The sequence below is a fragment of the Bubalus kerabau genome, chromosome 4, assembly GCF_029407905.1.
Source record: "Bubalus kerabau isolate K-KA32 ecotype Philippines breed swamp buffalo chromosome 4, PCC_UOA_SB_1v2, whole genome shotgun sequence".
Lineage (NCBI taxonomy): Eukaryota > Metazoa > Chordata > Mammalia > Artiodactyla > Bovidae > Bubalus > Bubalus kerabau.
In genome coordinates this window covers 180885545-180904025 of record NC_073627.1, presented here as the reverse complement: position 1 = coordinate 180904025, position 18481 = coordinate 180885545, and the positions used below count along the sequence as shown (strand labels likewise).

Here is an 18481-nt window from a genome sequence, read left to right as displayed (position 1 = left end):
ACATGTGACCACTGCAGACACTGATGGAGACCCTCATGGCTTCTCTTCCACACAGAACACGATGCTGACCGACCGGGGGCACCTCCCTCGTATGACCCCTCAAGACTGTCAACGAGCTGTTATGACTTTTATCACAACACTGCCTGCTGCTCAGTCACTCAGTCAGGTCCAAATCTGTGTGACCCCATGAACTGCAGCCCGCCAGGCTCCTCTGTCCATGGGACTCTCCAGGTAAGAAGACTGGAGTGAGTAGCCATTCTTTTCTCCAGGGGACCTTCCCCACCCAGGGGTTGAACCAGAGTCTCCCACATTGCAGGCGGATTCTTTACCACTGTGCCCCTGGGCAGCCCACCTGCATGACCAGAGATGGCCAAAGTAGAAAAGCAGAAGGAAAACACAGGTACCTCAGAAAACCAACACGAATCACGTCAATAACAGTTTGTTAACTTCCTGTGAAAGAGACGAGACTAAGGAGAAAGCCACCAACTGTCGTGGGAGGGGGAGAGACCCCATGCGCTGGAAACCTAAGCTCTGTCTAACCCAGGTGTGAGGCCTCGGGGAGGGCACGGAAGGACAGGTAGACACGCCGGTCCAGGTCTGGGACATGTTCTCACTGCTGCCACAGCCCCGGCTCCCACACAGGGCCTGGAGAGAGGCCCCGGATGGGAGAGGGGCCGGCACCTGGCATGTTTGGGGGAGGCTGTGGTCGGGACCTGCGTCTGCCAAACCTGACACGATGGGTGACTCGGGACAGCTCACTATTGAAAACTATAAAAAGAAACCAAACCCCACAGGAGCACACACAGAGGGGGCGACTCAAAGGCGCATCAAGGAAAACCAGGACTGAGGATCAGAAGGTAAAACGAGTGCACTTTTCAAGCCACTGAGCAGGGCAACCGCGGTCCTGACGTGTGCACCGTCCCGCACGGTCACAACTGAGGAAACACGCCCCGCACCCTCGCCTCCTGCCTGCCAGCCTCACCTGGCTCCGGGCCCCCACCTTCCCACTGTGCTCCTCCTGCCAGCCTCACCCAGCTCCCGGCTCCCACCTTCCCACTGCACTCCTCCCAGGTGTCTCCCTTTTGTCCTACAACTTCTGCCCCCACGGAAGCAACAAACCCAGGGTGTGTGTGTGTCCATCTCCAGACAGTCAGCACGGCCAGGCGATCGGGGTCCTTGCTAAAAAAGAGCGGGCCTGAGGTGCACACAGACAGGACTGTCCCTAGAGGAGATGCCCCCTCTCACTCGGGCCCAGCCACTGAGCAGAGCTGCTGTTTACTGTCCACCCAGGGGTGACGCATCTGACAGTACGTGCGGTGGGTTTACAGGGAGCAAGCCCTGTGATGGAGAAAGGCAGGAATAAGCAGGGCATGCGAAGTGCAATAAAAAAGGAAATTCTACTGCATCACGCATCATCACCAGGGAACCAGCACTATAAACATAGGAAAATGACACAGAGTTTCTGCCACACTTGCTGCTCCAAACTAGGGCATTTATTTCTTTGTTCATAAAAGTCATCCACATTCCTGCTTTTTCACTCTCTCTCCATAGATGTGAGCGACGTAAAACTGTATTAACAAGTCAGGAGCCAGAGAGCACCACCTAATGTATGTACACTGCACCCCCTCATTATCACTGAGAGAGAAACACAAGGAAAGGCCCGTCTCTGCAAATAAACCCAGGCGAGAGAAACGAAAGCTCTCTGTGCAGTTAACAAGGCCAGGATAGCAGGAGCGAGGGTCCTGATCTCACAGGCCGCACGTGATCAAACAAAACACACTTCTCTTCCTCAGACAAGTGGTTCCAAAATGAGTGACTCACACGCTAGGTTTCGACGCCTGGGCTAAGGACACTCTGCGGACACTGAGAAACTCTTAAAATGACCTCAGTGGAAGATGACTTTGGTGGCGGTTCAGTCGCTAAGTCGTGTCTAACTCTTGCGACCCCACGGACTGAAGCCCGCCAGGCTCCTCTGTCTGTGGGGTTCTCCAGGCAAGAATACTGCAGTGGGTTGCCCTTTCCTTCTCCAGGGGATCTTTCTGACCCAAGGATTGAACACGGGTCTCCTGCACTGCAGGCAGATTCATTACCAACTGAGCTACGATTACTTTTAATCCACCTCATCTACCTCTCCACCTACCCCCTGAAGCCCCTCTGGCAGGCAGGGCGGCTGTCGGGCCAGCACAGCTGCTAGACGGATAGAGACCACCGAATGCGAGACCCGTGAGACGGCCGTTACCACATGCCACGGAGCTGAGACAGCGCGCGAGAGCTAGGCGAGGACCACGCTCCAGTGGCACTCCGAAACCCTCCCGTTTGTTACTTTACTGAAAACGGGAAAACCTTCAATAAGAAACACATCTATTAAGTCACTGGTGACTGTATCAGTGGTTACCAGCCAAGTTTTGAAAACCTTTTACAAGAAGAACGTAATACGTTATTTCCTCAATTTATGTATCTCTCTCTAAAATACACAGATTTGGCAACCTGATTAATTCTTCCTGCTCAAAAATTCACAGCAGAATGTAAGTTAGCTTTTCGTAAATGCTACAAAGATTTTTTTCAAAAAAGACCACTTTAAGAATTACACCACTAAGTCAGGAAGCCCCCTTTGATCAAATCTATGGATGCGAGGTTTCCTGTGCTGTGACATGCGGACACTTGTGGTGACATGAAGACTTACGCCCAGCCAGGGGCCCCTCCTGAGAACAGAGGGGTGTGCGGTGTGGCTCTGGGCACCAGTGAGCTACTTATTGAAGGTCTGTGTTTATTCTAACGCCGCTTGCCTGCACAGACTGACTGGTCCATCACCCACGTGCAGGGCTCAACAGAAAGACACCCTCACACTGAGAGTCCAGCCATGGACGGTGTGTGGGTGGGAAGATCTGCCCTCCCCAGAAGCCCCCTGGGTGGGCTCGTCTGAGGCCCCATCACAACGCAGGGTGGACATGGAGCCGATGGACACCACCCCCTGGGGCTCCTGTCCTGTCCTCCTTCCACAGGGTGGCTCTGACAACCGTCCCGTTTGACATGGAGACGTCGGCCACAGGGAAAGGGGAGGGCGTCTTTACGCTGTCCCGTGGGATCACCCACTGTTCTTTCCCTGTACAAAGTAAGGCTGTGAGGCTTCCCAGGGGGCACTAGTGGTGAAGAACCTACCTGCCAATGCAGGAGACACAGGGACACAGGTTCAATCCCTCAGTCAGGAAAATCCCCTGGAGGACGGCATGGCAACCCATGTGAGTATTCCTGCCTGGAGAATCCCATGCACAGAGGAGCCTGGTGGGCTACAGTCCATGGGGCCACAGAGTCGGACACGACTGAAGTGACTTAATACACACACACAGGCATCTTTCCAGACTTCTCTCAAAGCTCAGAGACCACTCCAGCAGGAGAGCGACTTCTCAGCTCCAGTTCATAAGCTTTACACCTAAGGACTCCAGGTTGGGTGAGAGAGGACGCACACACGCGCATCTTATAAAAACCCACTAAGTCTCCCATGATGATGCTGTCGTAACCACGGAGACCTGTCCACCCTCACTGACAGCAGAGTCACACCGTCAGCTCTCTGAAAACTTCAAACATCTTCTCTACTTATCCTCTAAGACAGCTTTAAAAAATATTAAGGATGGCTTAGAATTCACTGTGTGTAACATTCACCTGAACCAAAGCAAACCCCTCCATTATGTGGACTGAAATGGAGAGCCACAAAACCAGAGATGAGGCCCCGTCCCTTCTTCTGGCCAAGCCACCGCAAGTGCTCGGGGACACGCCCAAGCTTCTCTTCTTGTGTTTGCCTCCACACTCAACCCCAACACCCGCCTTTCTCCTCCTCCTATGAGGCCAGTAATGTGGACACCACCTTCCGGGATCCCCGACCCCTCAGCCGGGCTGGCATGTCAGTGTGACATTTACCTCCGCCTACACTGAAGAGGGAACTTCCCCTAAAAGCTGGCACAGAAAGCAAAGGCCAGTGGTCCCCCATCGAGGGCCAAGAGCATCTGGAAGGACCTGAGGGAGACCCAGCGTGACCCTGGGGTGAGACTTCCCAGCCGTCTCGGCCCGTCCACTCAAAGGAGAAGCAGGGCACATGGGAAGGGGGCTGCAGCCAACTTTCATAACCGTGTTCCATCCCCAAAGCTGCTGGGCTCTGATCTCAGTGACGCCTCCTTTAAGCAGATGCTCACCACCCACGAGATCCCACGGTCTGTGTGTGTGCCCCCTGTACATCACCTGGGAAGCAGCCCTGCTCCCACCACCTGGACTCTGCTCCCCGGGTCGGCGGGGGGACTGGCCCACAGCCGAAGTGCACCCCCTCAGCAGCCCGAGAGCCTCTCCAGCATTGGGAGGAGACGCAGGGCCGAGTCACCCGTGGAGGCTACTTAGCGCTCCAGCCAATGGCGACCGTGATACTGCCGAGACCTCATGGGAGCCGGCGAAGGAGACCGCCACCCCTTCCTGCTCTTGCCTGTCGTGTTCCCAAACACCTCCCCCTCACGGGGCTGCAAGAGACACTGGGGTGAACAGAGAACAGGTGGGCTGCAGGAGCCAGGGGAACTCGGTGGGTCTGTGGTGGTTCCCGCTTATGGGGTCGCTGTGAGAAACTCACGAGGCGATGCGCGTAAACCCCGCCCCCAGGGCCAGATCAGGACTCAGCGTTGTCACTGTGGCCCCAATTCGCTCCCTCTCTCCCACAGCACCAGGCACTGTCCTTGGTGCTGAATTCTCCCCCTTTCCTCCCGCAGCATCAGGCGCTGTCCTTGGTGCTGAATTCTCCCCCTTTCTCCTGCAGCACCAGGCGCTGTCCTTGGTGCTGAATTCGCCCCTCTCCCGCAACACCCGAGCAGCCTCGCGCCAGGCGCTGTCCTTGGTGCTGAGGTCCCCTCCGTGAAAGCAACTCAGCCTACACAGAAAGCCACGCAAGTATGAGCGCAGTGGAGCGCCAGGGAGCAGCGACGGCTGCGACAAAAGATGAAATCGTGCAAAACGACAGAAAGGCCTGAGTGGGGGTGAGCAGGGGTCATCTGGAGAGAACCATTAGGAAGAGCCTCTCTGAGGAGGCAACAGTGAGCCCACGGGAGACTAGGGCTGCAGGTCCCCAGGCAGTCCCTCCAAGCGACGTCAGGACCTGTGTCCCCACGGGCAGGAGTCAGGCCCCAAAGGGTCTGGGGGGCACGTTACACCAGCCCCTTCACTTCCTCACTTACAGACAATACCACAAATCCAAGGGCCCCACCACAACCAGAAACGTCACCTCCTTTGCAGGAATGGAGACCTGCTCTAGAGAAACTGGTGACTTTCCAGTTATCCTACCACCACCTGGGACAGGTGAGCACAAGAGACCAGGCCCACATGGGACACGTCAGCACTCTGTCCCCCATGTAGCAGCATATGCCCACCAAGCACACAGAGTCACAGGCCCTCTAGAATGTCCCCCCTCAGCTCTGGCCAGTCCCTGGAGGGGCCTCAGGACACGAGCATCAGCCGCCAGGCACTGCCCAACCATGACTGTTGCGGTGGAGACATGAGGGCCGTCCGCCCAGAGTCTCGGCTGCTTGGGACAGAACAAGCTCAGTGGCCCTGAGGACAGGAGCCTGCGCCTCGGCTGGTGGACAGAGCCACGCTCTGAGGCCCTGGGACTGTGCAGTGCTCCTGGACGCCCCCACGGGCAGCAGTGGCTGATGGTCAGGACGGCTGGGAGCCCCACTCTGAGATCTGCTCTCAGCACAGATAACAAGTCAGAAGAGAAAACAAGGGAACGGAACCACCGCCTGCCGCACGTGACCACCAGCAGCATCCCTCACCCCCAAAGCTCTCCAGACTCAAGTTTGTATGTTAGGAGGGAACTGACTGGACTGAAGACACTCCAGAGAAGGTGCAGCCGTCCCATGTGCCAGCGAGGGCGCCGAGACGGGGCCCGCACACACCCCAGGCGCAGCCCCTGCCTCCACAATGCTGATGCAGCGCTGCCTGGCCAGCAGCTGCCCCTGGGCGCTGGGCAGGGGAGTGGAGACGCGGGTGCTCACAGACTGTTCAGAGTCAGCTCACAGCAGCCCGAGGCTGCAGACCCAGAGGCGCTTCCACGAGGACGTGTCCACGGGCTGTCCATCCCCCTGGGTCCTCCTCGAGCAGGACCACACACACATGTGCAAACACTTCCTGGGGAGATGGGGCTGTTGACAGGGCTGCCATCTGAGACGCGCCTCCAAACAGCTCCATGTGGGGTGCAGGGCGGCTCTGCCTTGGAGGACAGGACAGGCCCGCACACCTCTGCTGCACAGTCAGCTCATCCCCTGGGCAGGAGAGACCTGCGTGGCCTAGTACACGCTGACACCCCTCCCCCGCCCCCAGGCTGACAGGCCTCCCACACCCAGATGGGGAGACGGTGGAAACCAGGATCAGCCCCAGCTCTAGACGTCACCTCCTCAGAGACCCCCTCGCCAATTCATGAGTGTCTCTTCCCTTGAGGCCCATGCACAGGGCTCATGACTCCAGCCTGCCCCCCGCCTGCCCGCCTGGGTCCCGGGTAGATGTTGACACCACGTCCCCCCCGAGACAGCCTGACTCCTGGAGGCCAGGTGCCCGGCCCCATCACCCTGGAGCATGGCAGGGTGTGCAGCAGGTGCCTAATAGTCACCTGCTGGACTAGATGCGTTTAATTGGCGGGGGTGGCCGAGAAGGGACTGTGCGTGCACACGCACCTCGGGAGTGCTACTGTACCAAGGACGACAACTCCTGCTGTAACGTGCACACTCATCACGAGGGCACATGCCCTCAGTCGCGCAGGAAGCGCGGCTTCTTGAGGGTGAGCCGGGCGTGTCTGAGGTCGGTCTGTGTGTCGCCCCAGCGGCACGGCCACCCCGTCACCACGGACACGGGCAGCCACACACCAGGGAGCCTGAGGGGGGTGGTGGCGTCTCTCTGTCCTGACACTGTGTGGGACGTTTGGGGAAATAAATTCGGGACAAAGCCTCCAAGGACTTGGGACACAGCGTGAGCCGCACAGGGGCATCCACGGGGTCCACAGAAGGTGACACCAGAAGGCTTCAGCCCAAGGCGACAGGTCAGCTCATGTACAGGATGGCCGAGTAGACACGCACTTGTGAGGCAGAAAGCACTGCAGTGCTTCAGGGCTGGCCGGCACCTGACCGTCCTCCCGGCAGGTACCAGCAGGACTGACGTTAGCAGGAAAGGCCCGGACACAGCTCCGCTCAGAGTGTGTACAGCAGGGCCCTCGGAGACGCGTCATCTGGAAAACAACTGGCACTAAACAGAGCGAAGGCAAGCTGCTGGCGTCCCCTCTGCACACAGAGTGGCCTCTGCAGGGGGACCTGCCCCCAGGGGCGCGCGGGGCGGGGCCTACCAGGCGGTGCTGCCGCGGGCCGCAGGCTCCAGGTGACAGAGCAGCTCCAGAGCGTGTGCGGGGCTTGCAGCATCCTCGGGGGACTCCTGGCCGCCGGGTTCCAGCTCCGCGGGCATCCTCCACACGGCGGCGAAGGTCACCACTTTGCTGTCTGCGGCTGCGGGACAGGACAAGGGAGACGTCAGCAAAGCATGCTGCCCCCCAGCCTGCACCCCTGCCCCAAGAAACCGGACCAGCTGCGCAGCTCAAGCCCCTGATCCCCTGCTCCCACATCATCCTTCTGCCGAAGAAAATTTAATTTCCTCAAAATCGATCTCCTCCTGTTCTTCTTCAATAGTTCTTCAAACAAGGGAGGGAGACGGGGCAGGGCGGTGGGGGGTGGTGCTACAGCTAAAGCTATAATCACTGCGAGTGCAGACGGCCGCATCAAACACGTTTTTCCCGGAAGCCCCGCGAGGCACCAGACTCGAGGGTGGGGGAGCACGTGTGCAGCGCTCACACATATATGTTAAATGGTGTCAGTGGGGGTGCAGACCCCCGCCCACTGAAGCCGTGAAGTGCAGGCCGGGGGCCACAGGCCAAGCCCTGGCAGAGAGCAGCGTGGGGCCCGACCTTGACGCAAGACCCCTGTGTGGACAGAGAGGATGGTCCCCTCTGCAAGGAGCACGCCGGCTCCAGGTTTCTGCCCTCTAAACAAGTCCTCTTTTGTGAACAGATTTTTGCAGTGAAGACACAAAATAAGGTGAAAAGACACAAATGAGATGAAAGAAACAGATTTAACATTATATGATTAAAAGCGGAACCACAAACTCCTATATATAAACTTCCAAAATTTGCTGCTTGGTTCTGAACAGCACATGTGCTAAACACCTTCCCCTTTAAAAACGGTCTTTAATAAATGGTAATAAAACAATGAATAGGCTTCAACATTAAACAGTAATTGGTATCAAGTGAAAAATATGAAATAATTGTAGAAAACAATGCCCCATGAGTAGTAATTCCTACACAAAAATTAAGGCGGGGGGTTGGGGGGAAGGACCTTACCATACATTAGAAAATGTCCCACTTCTTAATACATGCAACGGTCCTTCAATCTAAACACCAAACTAATCAACCAAGAACCCCACAGCAGTAACCACATGGGAAATGCCTGGCCCCCCCAGGGTGCTGTTATCACAACACCATTATTACCCACGATCAAACGGTCAGCAGGAGGATCAGGACTTCACCCACATCTCTCTGATCCCAGTCTCAGCACTCTGTTCATGCACCTGACTGGGTCTGACAGATCAGGGAATTGCAGCTTAAAGAATCATGGATGTTACATACAAATTCTATGTAAACACATCCACTTTTAACCATGCAAAGTAGAACATGACAGTTTCTGTCTATGAGCGAAATGGATTTTTTCTGCTGAGATTTTAAGTTCCATAGTCTCATTGCAGAGCCCCTGGGGTTGGCAATGGAACTCCTGAAAAGAGAAAAACTAACTGAAGATACAGTTGGTAACTCTGAGTTGGAAGGCAGCAGCAAATGCCCAAAACATCCACCCAGCAGAGGCACAGATTATTTTAATCTTCCTAAATGACAGAAAAAGAAAGTTCTACCCTGAAAAGTGATGGGACTAGTGACCTGAGAACGAAACGCTGGCTGTGCGCACGAGCAGTGTGCCGCATGTGACGGCAGGCGACACAGCAGCAACAGCTGGTGCGCGGGGGACCGGCCAGTGCTGGGCTCCCGGCGGACAGCTCCCTCTGGGGGCTCTGCTCCAGAGTCGGGAAGGTAGCTCTTCCCACAGCTGCCTGCTCACCCGGCAAACGTGAGTGCTGGGGGTGAGGCATGATACGCTTCCCCCGTGAGAAGAGGAAGGAGACAAGGATACTCTGTGCCACCACGTCTAGCTAACGCCACACCCGCGGTCCTAACTACGTCAACATGACAAGAAAAAAAACTGCAAGAACAAGAAAAGACTAAAAGAACTATTACTTGCTAACGATTATATGTGTAACAAACTTAGAATCTACACACAGACGGTAAAAATACAAAGGGAAATCAGCAAAACTGCTAGACACAAAGATGATGTATAAAATTCAACTGGTATCTATAGAGAAACAAAGATTTTTAAAAACAAAATTTGAAAAACTATTAATGATCTAATTAAAAAATGAAATATCCAATAATATCTCAAACAAAAGAGGTACGAAATGCAAAACGCTGCTAACAGAGCAAAGGCCTCACTAGTGGGAGGGGCACCATGTTCATGGATGGGAAACCTCTCACTGTAAAGAGCCCTGAACCCTCAAAGTCCTAGTTGGCTTTTTTTTTTTTTTTGGAAGAAATGCTAAAACTTACACGGAAATGTGAAGTACCCAGATGGCCAAGACAGTCATGCAGAAGAACAAACTGGATGGTTTACAACCTGGTATTAATTTACTGCTGATACCCAGTTAGATAAATAGCCCAGAGAAAGACAATGGAACCCAGAAATAGATTTCACAGAGATGGTCACCTGATTTAAAACAAAATGACAGAATGATACTTACTGGAGTGGACAAAGGGTGGTCTTTTCAGTAAAAGATGCCGATCAGTTATGTATCCATGTGGAAAAAAAAAAAAAATGAGCTGCGTCTACTTCACAACACATCCAGAAACTAACTCCAGGTAGACTGGGAACTGAAATGAGTGAGACAGAGCCATACGAATCTTTCTAGAACACACAGTGGAATATCCTAACTGTGGAATTAGCAAAGACTTCTTAATGAGGCAGAAAAACCACAAATGACAAAGAAAAAGACTGATAACAGGCTACTTTATAATTAAGAACTTCATTCACCAAAAGTCATTGGACTTTATCAAAATTTAAAACTGCCGCTCTTGGAAAAACTCAGCTTTAAAAATAAAGCAGAACTTGCAGACAATATTCAGGATACATATATCTGTATCCTGATAAAGGGCTTGTATCTAATACATATAAAGAATTTCTACAACTTAATAATCAGACAAGTAACCCAATTTTCAAAAGCAGGCAGAAGACTGAATCAGACATTTCACAAAAGAAAACATTTGAATGGTCAATAAGCACCAAAAAAGATGCTCAACATCAACAGTAATTGCAGAATAAAACCAAAGCAAGATATACTACATAACTGACAGATGGCTAAAATTCAATGTAAAGGCAACTGTACCCTCAAGTGTTACTGGAAAGAGTGTAAAATAACTCAAACATTCTGGAAAACGTTTTGGCAGTTGAACATCCATGTACCAGGGGACCCAGCAACCCTACTCTCAGGAGACGCTGTCGGGAAGCGTGGCTTGTTGGTAACAGGCTTTGTGACCACTCTCTGACCCCAGCAGTTAAACCTGTCCCCAAAGCGAGAGCGGCCTGCTGGTGGTAGGTGACTGCCAGAAGCCAGGGGGCAGCAATTATCCTAACGACCAACCAGGCCAAGGTACCAGCAAAGGAAGGCCAACTGGCCGACAGACAACGGGAGACGTCCCCCAAGGAACGGAACAGATGGCCCTCCACCCCTGTATCACTGCCCCTGCCCCTGCCAACACACACACACACACACACACGCGCACGCGCGCGCGTTCACACAAATGCCAAGGGAAACAGGAGTGAATGAGCAGGAGGCTGAGGGGAGTCACTCCACTGAAGGCATAATCCTTTACACAGGCCTGGGCTGGGCCGGTTTCAGACACAGGACCCACTGATGGGAACATGGCCGGAGGCCCCGCAATCAGGACCCCGCAGCACCAGGCAGGTGTGTAACAAGACACCCCCACCCCCATCGGCCTCCAGGGATCTCCTGCTGCTGCTCACATGCTGGGCAGAGCGCGACACCCTGGCAGCTCAAGGTTCACTGAACCCAAAGCGTCCCACGTCCCCATCAGACTGGGGCACTGGGGGGCTAGGCAATAAATGGACAAAGCCAGGCCACAGCAGATGCGCCAGCCCTGCAGACCCACCCAGAGAGGCCGTTTCCACGGGGCGGACATACAGCAGGGGGTAAAAAGCCCACCTCCCCGTGGCCTTTGGGGTCAGCGGGTGGAAACCTCAGAAAGTGTCCCTCTCCCTGTCAGAGGCAGTGGAGACATGGGCCTACTTTAACGGTTAAAGGCATGTAGGGCCGGGGTCTTACGGACAATAGCCACAGAGCAGCTGCACTCGGGGGACTAGGAAGAGGACAGGCGCACCCTGCCCCTCCTCGCCGTGTGCACTTGAGGCTGGAGGCCAACGGTCTAGCCAGAAGCCCAGAGGAGAAGACTGGGAGACTGAGACACGGAGCCCAGTCAGACCAGACGCGGTCCCCAAGGACGCAAAACATGATCAAACGGTTGCATAACACGAGGTCCAGCTCTTTGCAAATCCAGGCGAGGTGCTGAAGGGAGGAGACGCCCTCCCTGCGGGGGAGTCAAAGGAAGCCGCTGGGAACAGAAGCAACCTGACCTGTGCCCCCAGGAAGGTGTGGGCACGTGGAAGTGGACACAGAGGCACTCTGAGCAGGATCGCAGGCCCGGGGACCTCGGGGCGTGGAGCATGGCCAACACTCCCATGTGGGATACAACGAGGTGAACTAATGCCAAGAGAAATGAGGGCTGGAGCCTCCGAGGACCAGACCAGGAAGGGCCCGGGGGACCAGTCGGGCGGGTGGAGGGCCTGCTCCAGACCAGGGATGGAGGCCGGCGATTCTGAAACCGGACCGCATCTGGCAGGAAGAATTCCATCAACACGAGGCAAGTCCGAAGCCCCTTACTGAAAGACAAACACCAGAACCATCCTGAGGAAGACCAGAAAGCCACGGGGAGGCGCCTGCTGACATCACCCGCCCGAGAGATGTGCAGGGCTGCAGAGTACTGTCAGGGTGCGCTCTTGGTCCAAGGAATATGGTAGGCATTATCGAAACTCTCCAAGTCATCAAAGCAGATGAAATGGAAGGTAAACAGTGCTAAATGAGAAATGCTGGAGGTATACCCATCGAGACATGCAAATTGGCTCTGAAACTCTGAGGGTTTCCATATCTGTATGGATCTCAACTGAGCATTCAACACACATCCACCAGCTATCAAAGAACCCAAGGTGCTTTTAAGAAGGAAAACCCGATCTTTAGAAGGAAGATGCTGTAATGACCACCGAGGCGTTCTTCTTTTATCTCTGTTTTCAAAGCTACCCTGAAGTCAGGCCCCGCAGTGTAACTGCCAGAGTTACTGCTCCACTCCGGTGACCGGGAGCCCCCCACCCCACACCCCGTGGACAGGGCCACCACCTATGAGCCCAGTCTTCACCGCAGGTTCAGACCCACAGACGATTCAGTGCAGGCAACTCCCCACCATGCCCCGCATTCTCAGATGAGGAGACCGAGGCCCAGGGACCCAGCTGTCCACCCCCAGCTCATGGGGCTCATTCACACCAGTCCAAAGCCAGCTGAAGCCTCCTGGCTTGGGAACAGCCCGGAACTCTGAAAGGGAAAACGTGCGCTGTGAGCTGTGTCTCGAAGGCCCATCTGACGCCAGCCTGACTGTTACGTGTAACACTCAATCTGAAGGCACTTAGATAAAAAGGCAATTGGGCAAATGGATGCGAGAGCGCCCTCGAGGGTGCCAAGTGCACCCACGCCAGGCGCGGACCACGGTGGGGAGCAGCAGTCCAGGCTTCGCGGACTCGGAGGAGATTAGTGCCTCTGTAAGCCTGAGCAAAGCCCGGCTGGGGATACAGTCTGATTCGCAGCCGCGGGGGAGGAGGCTTCCGTGGGGCGTGGTGACTCGGAATCTCAGGCTATTTTCAGAGACTTCTGCCGGCTGACACAGACTGAGCAAGATGGATGAGGTGGGATCCAGCTGAGCTGGTGTAACCCGGCTGGCCCGCCAGCCCAGGGAGGTGCCCGCCACGCCTCCCCACCAGCCCTGGCCTTCAGGTGCCATAGGAGCCTGCAGTGAGGAACAAAGGGCAGCCAGGTGTCTCCGCAGCAGTGGGAGCCCTGCACCCCGAGATGCCTGAGGGTGGGCCGGGTGATGCCTCGGCATCTGCCCCAGTGGTGGGAGCCCTGCACCCCGAGATGCCTGAGGGTGGGCCGGGTGATGCCTCGGCATCTGCCCCAGTGGTGGGAGCCCTGCACCCCGAGATGCCTGAGGGCGGGCAGGCGGTGCCTTGGCAGGAGCAGGGTAGAGGGACGGGCCACGAGCGCCAGCAGGCACAGGGAGGAAGCGTGCCAGCCCTGGGCTCCGGCTGTGCAGAGGAGACAGGAGGTGGGCTAGGCCCTCCAGCACCTGGTGGGTGTGACCGCAGACTCGGGACCAACCAGGTGGGACCTGCCCTGAGCCTCCACGGTGGAGTCACTGCCCCTCACTCGGCTCCTGAGACAGTTCACAGGCCAGGGCCCTGCCTTCCAGGAAACCTGGGTTCCACTGAGGAACGACCCCATAGCAGCACCCCAAGAACATCCTGTAGGCTTTCCCCCAGAAAGCCAACCACTCCCAGGGCAGCGGCGGCAGGAGGAAAGGGCCCTGTGAGAGCTGACGCGGTCCCTGCCCAGCACATCGCACCCTATCTCACCGTCAGACCCACACACGGAGGCCTGGGCCCCCTCTCAGAGGGCCGGCAGGCACTGCGTGCAGACTCCAGACGGTATAACAGGAAGGGAGCGGGGTCCCCACCCTTCCAGGGACAGCAGAGCCAGTGGGGCAAGAAGCGGGGCATCCCCTTCCCCTCGGAACTCTGTGGGGCAGGGGAACAGAGCACGTCTGGGGGCCCCTGTGTGCGGAGCTCCTTCACGCCCACGCTAAACCCACAGGGAACCTGCAAGGCAGCAGAAGGTTCCAGGAGGCGGCGGCTCCCCGAGCCGGTGAGGCCGCTGTGCAGCGTGCTGCTGTCCCTGACAAGAGGCAGCGCGGGCACACAGAGACCTCTGAGAGGACTACCAGCAGCCGGCCCATCGCCACAGGGCGGGCGGCTCCTGACCCCCAGTGCATCGTCCTGGTGCCCCTGCCACAGCCACCGACCCAGGCGGAGGGCTGCCTGTCTCGGGGGCCCACCAGAGGATGGGGCTGCTTTTAAAGGAGACGCAGAGGCGACGGGAAGGGCCTGAGAAGGGCCCGCGCACCCACAAAGCTGGGATGCCGCCTTCCGCGCGCTCCTGTCTCAGCTCCGGAGGTGCCAGCCGCAGCCTGCTCCGTCACGACCAGGCAGCTGCCCGGGCACCTCCCAGGCCTTCCCGGTGGAGGGGTCTGGGCGCTGCAGGGGGACAGGCTCTGCAAGGGGTCCCATGAGTGGTGTGGTGCCAGGTGTCTTGGGAGCTTGACCCCCAAGTGGGCCAGAACCCTCATCCCTATGGGACCCCGCTGCCTCCAGCTGGCAGCGACCTTTCCGTGGCCTCCCAGCCCAGAGCCCCGGCTGCCCACCCCAGCCGGCCTGCTGGCCCTTCCTCAGCCCTGTATCATCCCAACACCCAGCCAGGTGGAACCAAGTGACTCCAAAGGCACAGGTGCACACCCATGATCTCACTCACCCCAGAGCTCCAGCCCAGCCCTGCGTGCCCAGCTCTGCTGAGACCACCCTCATCCTTACTCCTGAGACCCCCAGGGATGTTCACAGCCGTAGCTGGACTCCATGCAGCTCCAGCACTGTCCTGACTCCCCAGGTCTGTCTGGCAGCGTGTGCTGAGCAACCACAGGGATACACCCAGGCCACCTGCCTTTCGCCCCGTAGCCCTAATGCTAACACCCGGCAGAGAGCAGGTCAGGCCAGCCAGGGCCCCCTCCTGACCGCCGACCCTGCAGCTCTGCGGGGCAGGGCTGCTCCGAGGCCTCGCCCTCCAGCAGGCGCACTGCAGACCCCAGAGAGCTCTGCCCTTCTCTGACCTGATTTCCTGCAGACGCAGCTCCCTTCAGGCACCCACGCCCCACAGCTGCGGCCGCATGTCTGGCCCAGTGCCCCGAGGCCTGCCGCCCAGGGGCTCCTCCTCGTGTTGGGCCCCGACACCTGACTGCAAACGTGCACCATCGGAGCCCACAGACGGTCATGGCTGCGGCACTGGGTCCTGGCGGGTGCGCGCGCTGCCGGGCGGGGATGGAGCCAGCTGGCTCGGGTCGCTGTTGCCCAGGGAACGGCCACTGAAGCATGTGCCCTTCACAGGCGCGGGGAACCCCACTGGTGCCCATTACTGCTCTCGGGGTGATGGGGCTGGCGCCAGTTCAGAAGCCTGACTCTGCCCGCGGACACGCAGGCTCATCCTGGAGCCTGACAAGCAGACACAGCGTCCCTCACCGGTCCAGCAAAGCACAGAGCAGAGAGGAGCCATCTCTGGGCCATGCACTCATGAAACAACCCCTGCCAACTAGAAATGAGCGCACAGCCCTGGAACGACCAACAATGGAAATGCTCCTCCTTCCTTCTTCTCTTTATTTTACTGAGAACGGCTCAAAGCGCAGGACGTGAAGGGGGGATTCCAAAACACAGAAGTAAGAGACCAACTTAAACCACGTCTGTGTGATCATCAGTCTTTTGTAAATGAACAGGGTCACTGTTTGGAAATTCTGGATCTTTCCATGAAACATACACACACACCCGTTACTTGGAAGGTTTGATAACATTTTACATATTTACAGTACTTTCTTCTGGACAAGCTTCAAGTGCTCAGATCTTTGCAAAGTCCAAAGGCAGCTGAAGTTAGTCACACTGTGCGATTTTCATGCTGAAAAGCTCCTGACAGGGAGGGTTGAGAAGCGGGCGGGTGCGGGGGAGTGTCTGCGTGGTGGACCCAGGTAACACTCCCCGCTGACTGACCTGACCCTCCTCCCCTGCGAGAAGTGACACGGTGGGGAAGGGCTGGGTGGACAGATCCGAGGATCCGAGTCCGCAGACGTGGTCGCGCGCGGGAGACAGGCCTGCCCGCCCGCCCCCTCTGCTCACCTGCGCGCACGTGTGTCATCCAGGCCGCCCTTCGCCCCGCCCCCTCCAGGCTCCTCCCCCGCCCCGCCCCCTCCGCGGCCTCCAGGCTCCTCCCCACAACCCCCACCGCGCGCAGCACCTCCCCAGCGCTGCTCTCAGGAGTGTGGGTCCTTCCTTGAGCCTCCCTCTCGGCGCGGGGAGCCACCACGAGAGCTGAGTAAAAGCGCCGCCTGTCTTCCCGAGAGCAGAGGACGACCAGGAAGGCCTTCTCAGGGGGACGAGCTCCACTCTGTCCCCTCCCCCGGCCCCGCCCAGGCCGCCGGCCTCCACGCTGCATGTCACCTGCACCCCACGGCCACTCCAGAGACCGTTCTTGTCCCTCCCCCGCAGCGGTTCCTCTGAAACCCCGGACACGTGGCCTCTGGGGTGGAACCACAGGACCCCGCCGGCTCCCAGGGGGCCTGCCAGTGTCCTCCCAACCCAGGGCTTTGTCCCCCCATCACCTCCGACGCGAGTAGAGAAATCTCGAAGGTGAGTTAGTCAGCGAGGAGCTGAAGGAGCCGCAGGCGGAGAGGGCCCCATGTGACCCGGATTCCTCACTGGAAAAGCAGGCCTTCTCCAACTGCTCTTGGACCTCTGCTGAGTGACACAGAGGTCCCATAAAACACAGACCACGACCTCACCCCCAAACAGAAAGGGAGCTCAGACACTGAATCTGGAGCAGACCTGGGGACCCTTCAGCAGTTTCAGAAATCTTCATTTAAGTTACCAACTCCTCTGAAAATAGACGATGGTGAAACAGCAAACGTTACGGCTGGGAAAGTCTGCTAGGGTGTTTGGGAAGCCCTTCTGCCCCTCTGACTGGCAGCGTCAAGCAGATGACAGCCATCAGTGATGCAGGGACGCTTCTGTGAAAAACCAAAGTGCTCCCACTACAAAGCCAGGCCATGGCCAGGTTCTTGGAAGAAGAGATGCTGGCTGGAAATGTCGCTAAGCAACAGGGCCCGCCTCCGTGCTCCTCCCCGACCCTCCCTCGGGCTCCTCAAGTGTCACTCCTGGACCCTCAGCCACGTCCAGGTGGCAGACACTTGAGTCCAAACGTGAAGATCCCAGGGGCAATCCTCACCATCTCGGAGAAAAGCCTCCGCTGAAAACTGGGTCAGACACTGCAGGACGGCAGAGACACACCCCACCTCAGAACCTGACCTCTAAAAACAGACTCGTCTTACTCCAAACACACAACAGCGGGCCCTGCGCTTGCGGAAGGTCTATTGGGAGGGGGGCTTCTCAAAGGAGGGCCCAGGGCCTTCCACCAGCCCTCCTCTCGCAGGAAGCGAGTGACTGTGGGGGCACTCACAGAACGCAGCCTGGATGTCCCTCGAGGCCACCGTGTCCCCAGGCCTGGATGTGGATGGGCAGCAGCCACCCTGCCACAGCCAGAGCGCTCCCCCCGCCCCCCACTGTCTCCTGGATCAGACGCTGTCTTCCACGCCCAGGATTCCCACCCAGTCTCATTCTCTGCAGCGCTCACTGCCCGCGGGGCTCTTCCCAGGACAGAACTGTCTATTCCATCTCCCCACCAGCTGGCGAGGGAGGCTGGAGCCAGGCCCCTGCCACTGTCCTCCCTGGCCTCTGGGCCCCCACTTTCTGCCTCCCTTCTCAGCCACCCTGAGGCCACTCCCGCCTTCTATCTGGCTTTAAACAAAGGACGCCAGCCTCAGAATGTCCCTTCCTTCTGTGTGGACAGGGGGAAGGAGAGTTGACACGACCCAGATGCCCGGGTACTCCTCCACAACCAACAGCAGGAACCTGGGGCGGATACGGAGGCCTAGGAGGCGGGCGAGGGCTGAGAGAGCCCTGCGTGCTGACGCCCTAGCCGGGATACCAAGGGTCATAAGGAAGAACCTCTGCGTTCCATCACATGTTCATCACTAAAGAGATGCTGCCTCCAGGCTTCAGTTATCCGTAATGGCCCATCTCCGGGAACGCTGCTCCCAGGTAATGAGCATGAAGTGAGCTTGGTTTAGCTCACAGGAATTCTCTTGACCACCTCTGAACAGCTCCAGGAGGAAGAAATTCACACATTCCTCTGGGGGCCCAAAGGGAAGGAGGAAGCATCTGACTTTATTCCATCCCCTTTTAGTATCAAAGCAGCAGGAATTCTGACTCTAGCAAGATGGCTCCTTGGGGGGCACAAGCCTACCATCTTCTGTCTGCTGGCTTTCTGTGTA

The 18481-nt window shown here is 57.2% G+C and overlaps 1 protein-coding gene across 2 annotated transcripts in view; it reads right to left on the bottom strand.

Moving 5' to 3' along the window:
- EIPR1 (EARP complex and GARP complex interacting protein 1) overlaps positions 1-18481 on the bottom strand; it is a 67546-nt gene that overhangs the window by 16903 nt on the left and 32162 nt on the right. For both annotated transcript variants that reach the window (XM_055579544.1, XM_055579545.1), the window contains one exon: positions 7364-7520. In XM_055579544.1, the coding sequence (XP_055435519.1) occupies positions 7364-7520 (157 nt within the window). The remainder of the gene's footprint in view (positions 1-7363; positions 7521-18481) is intronic.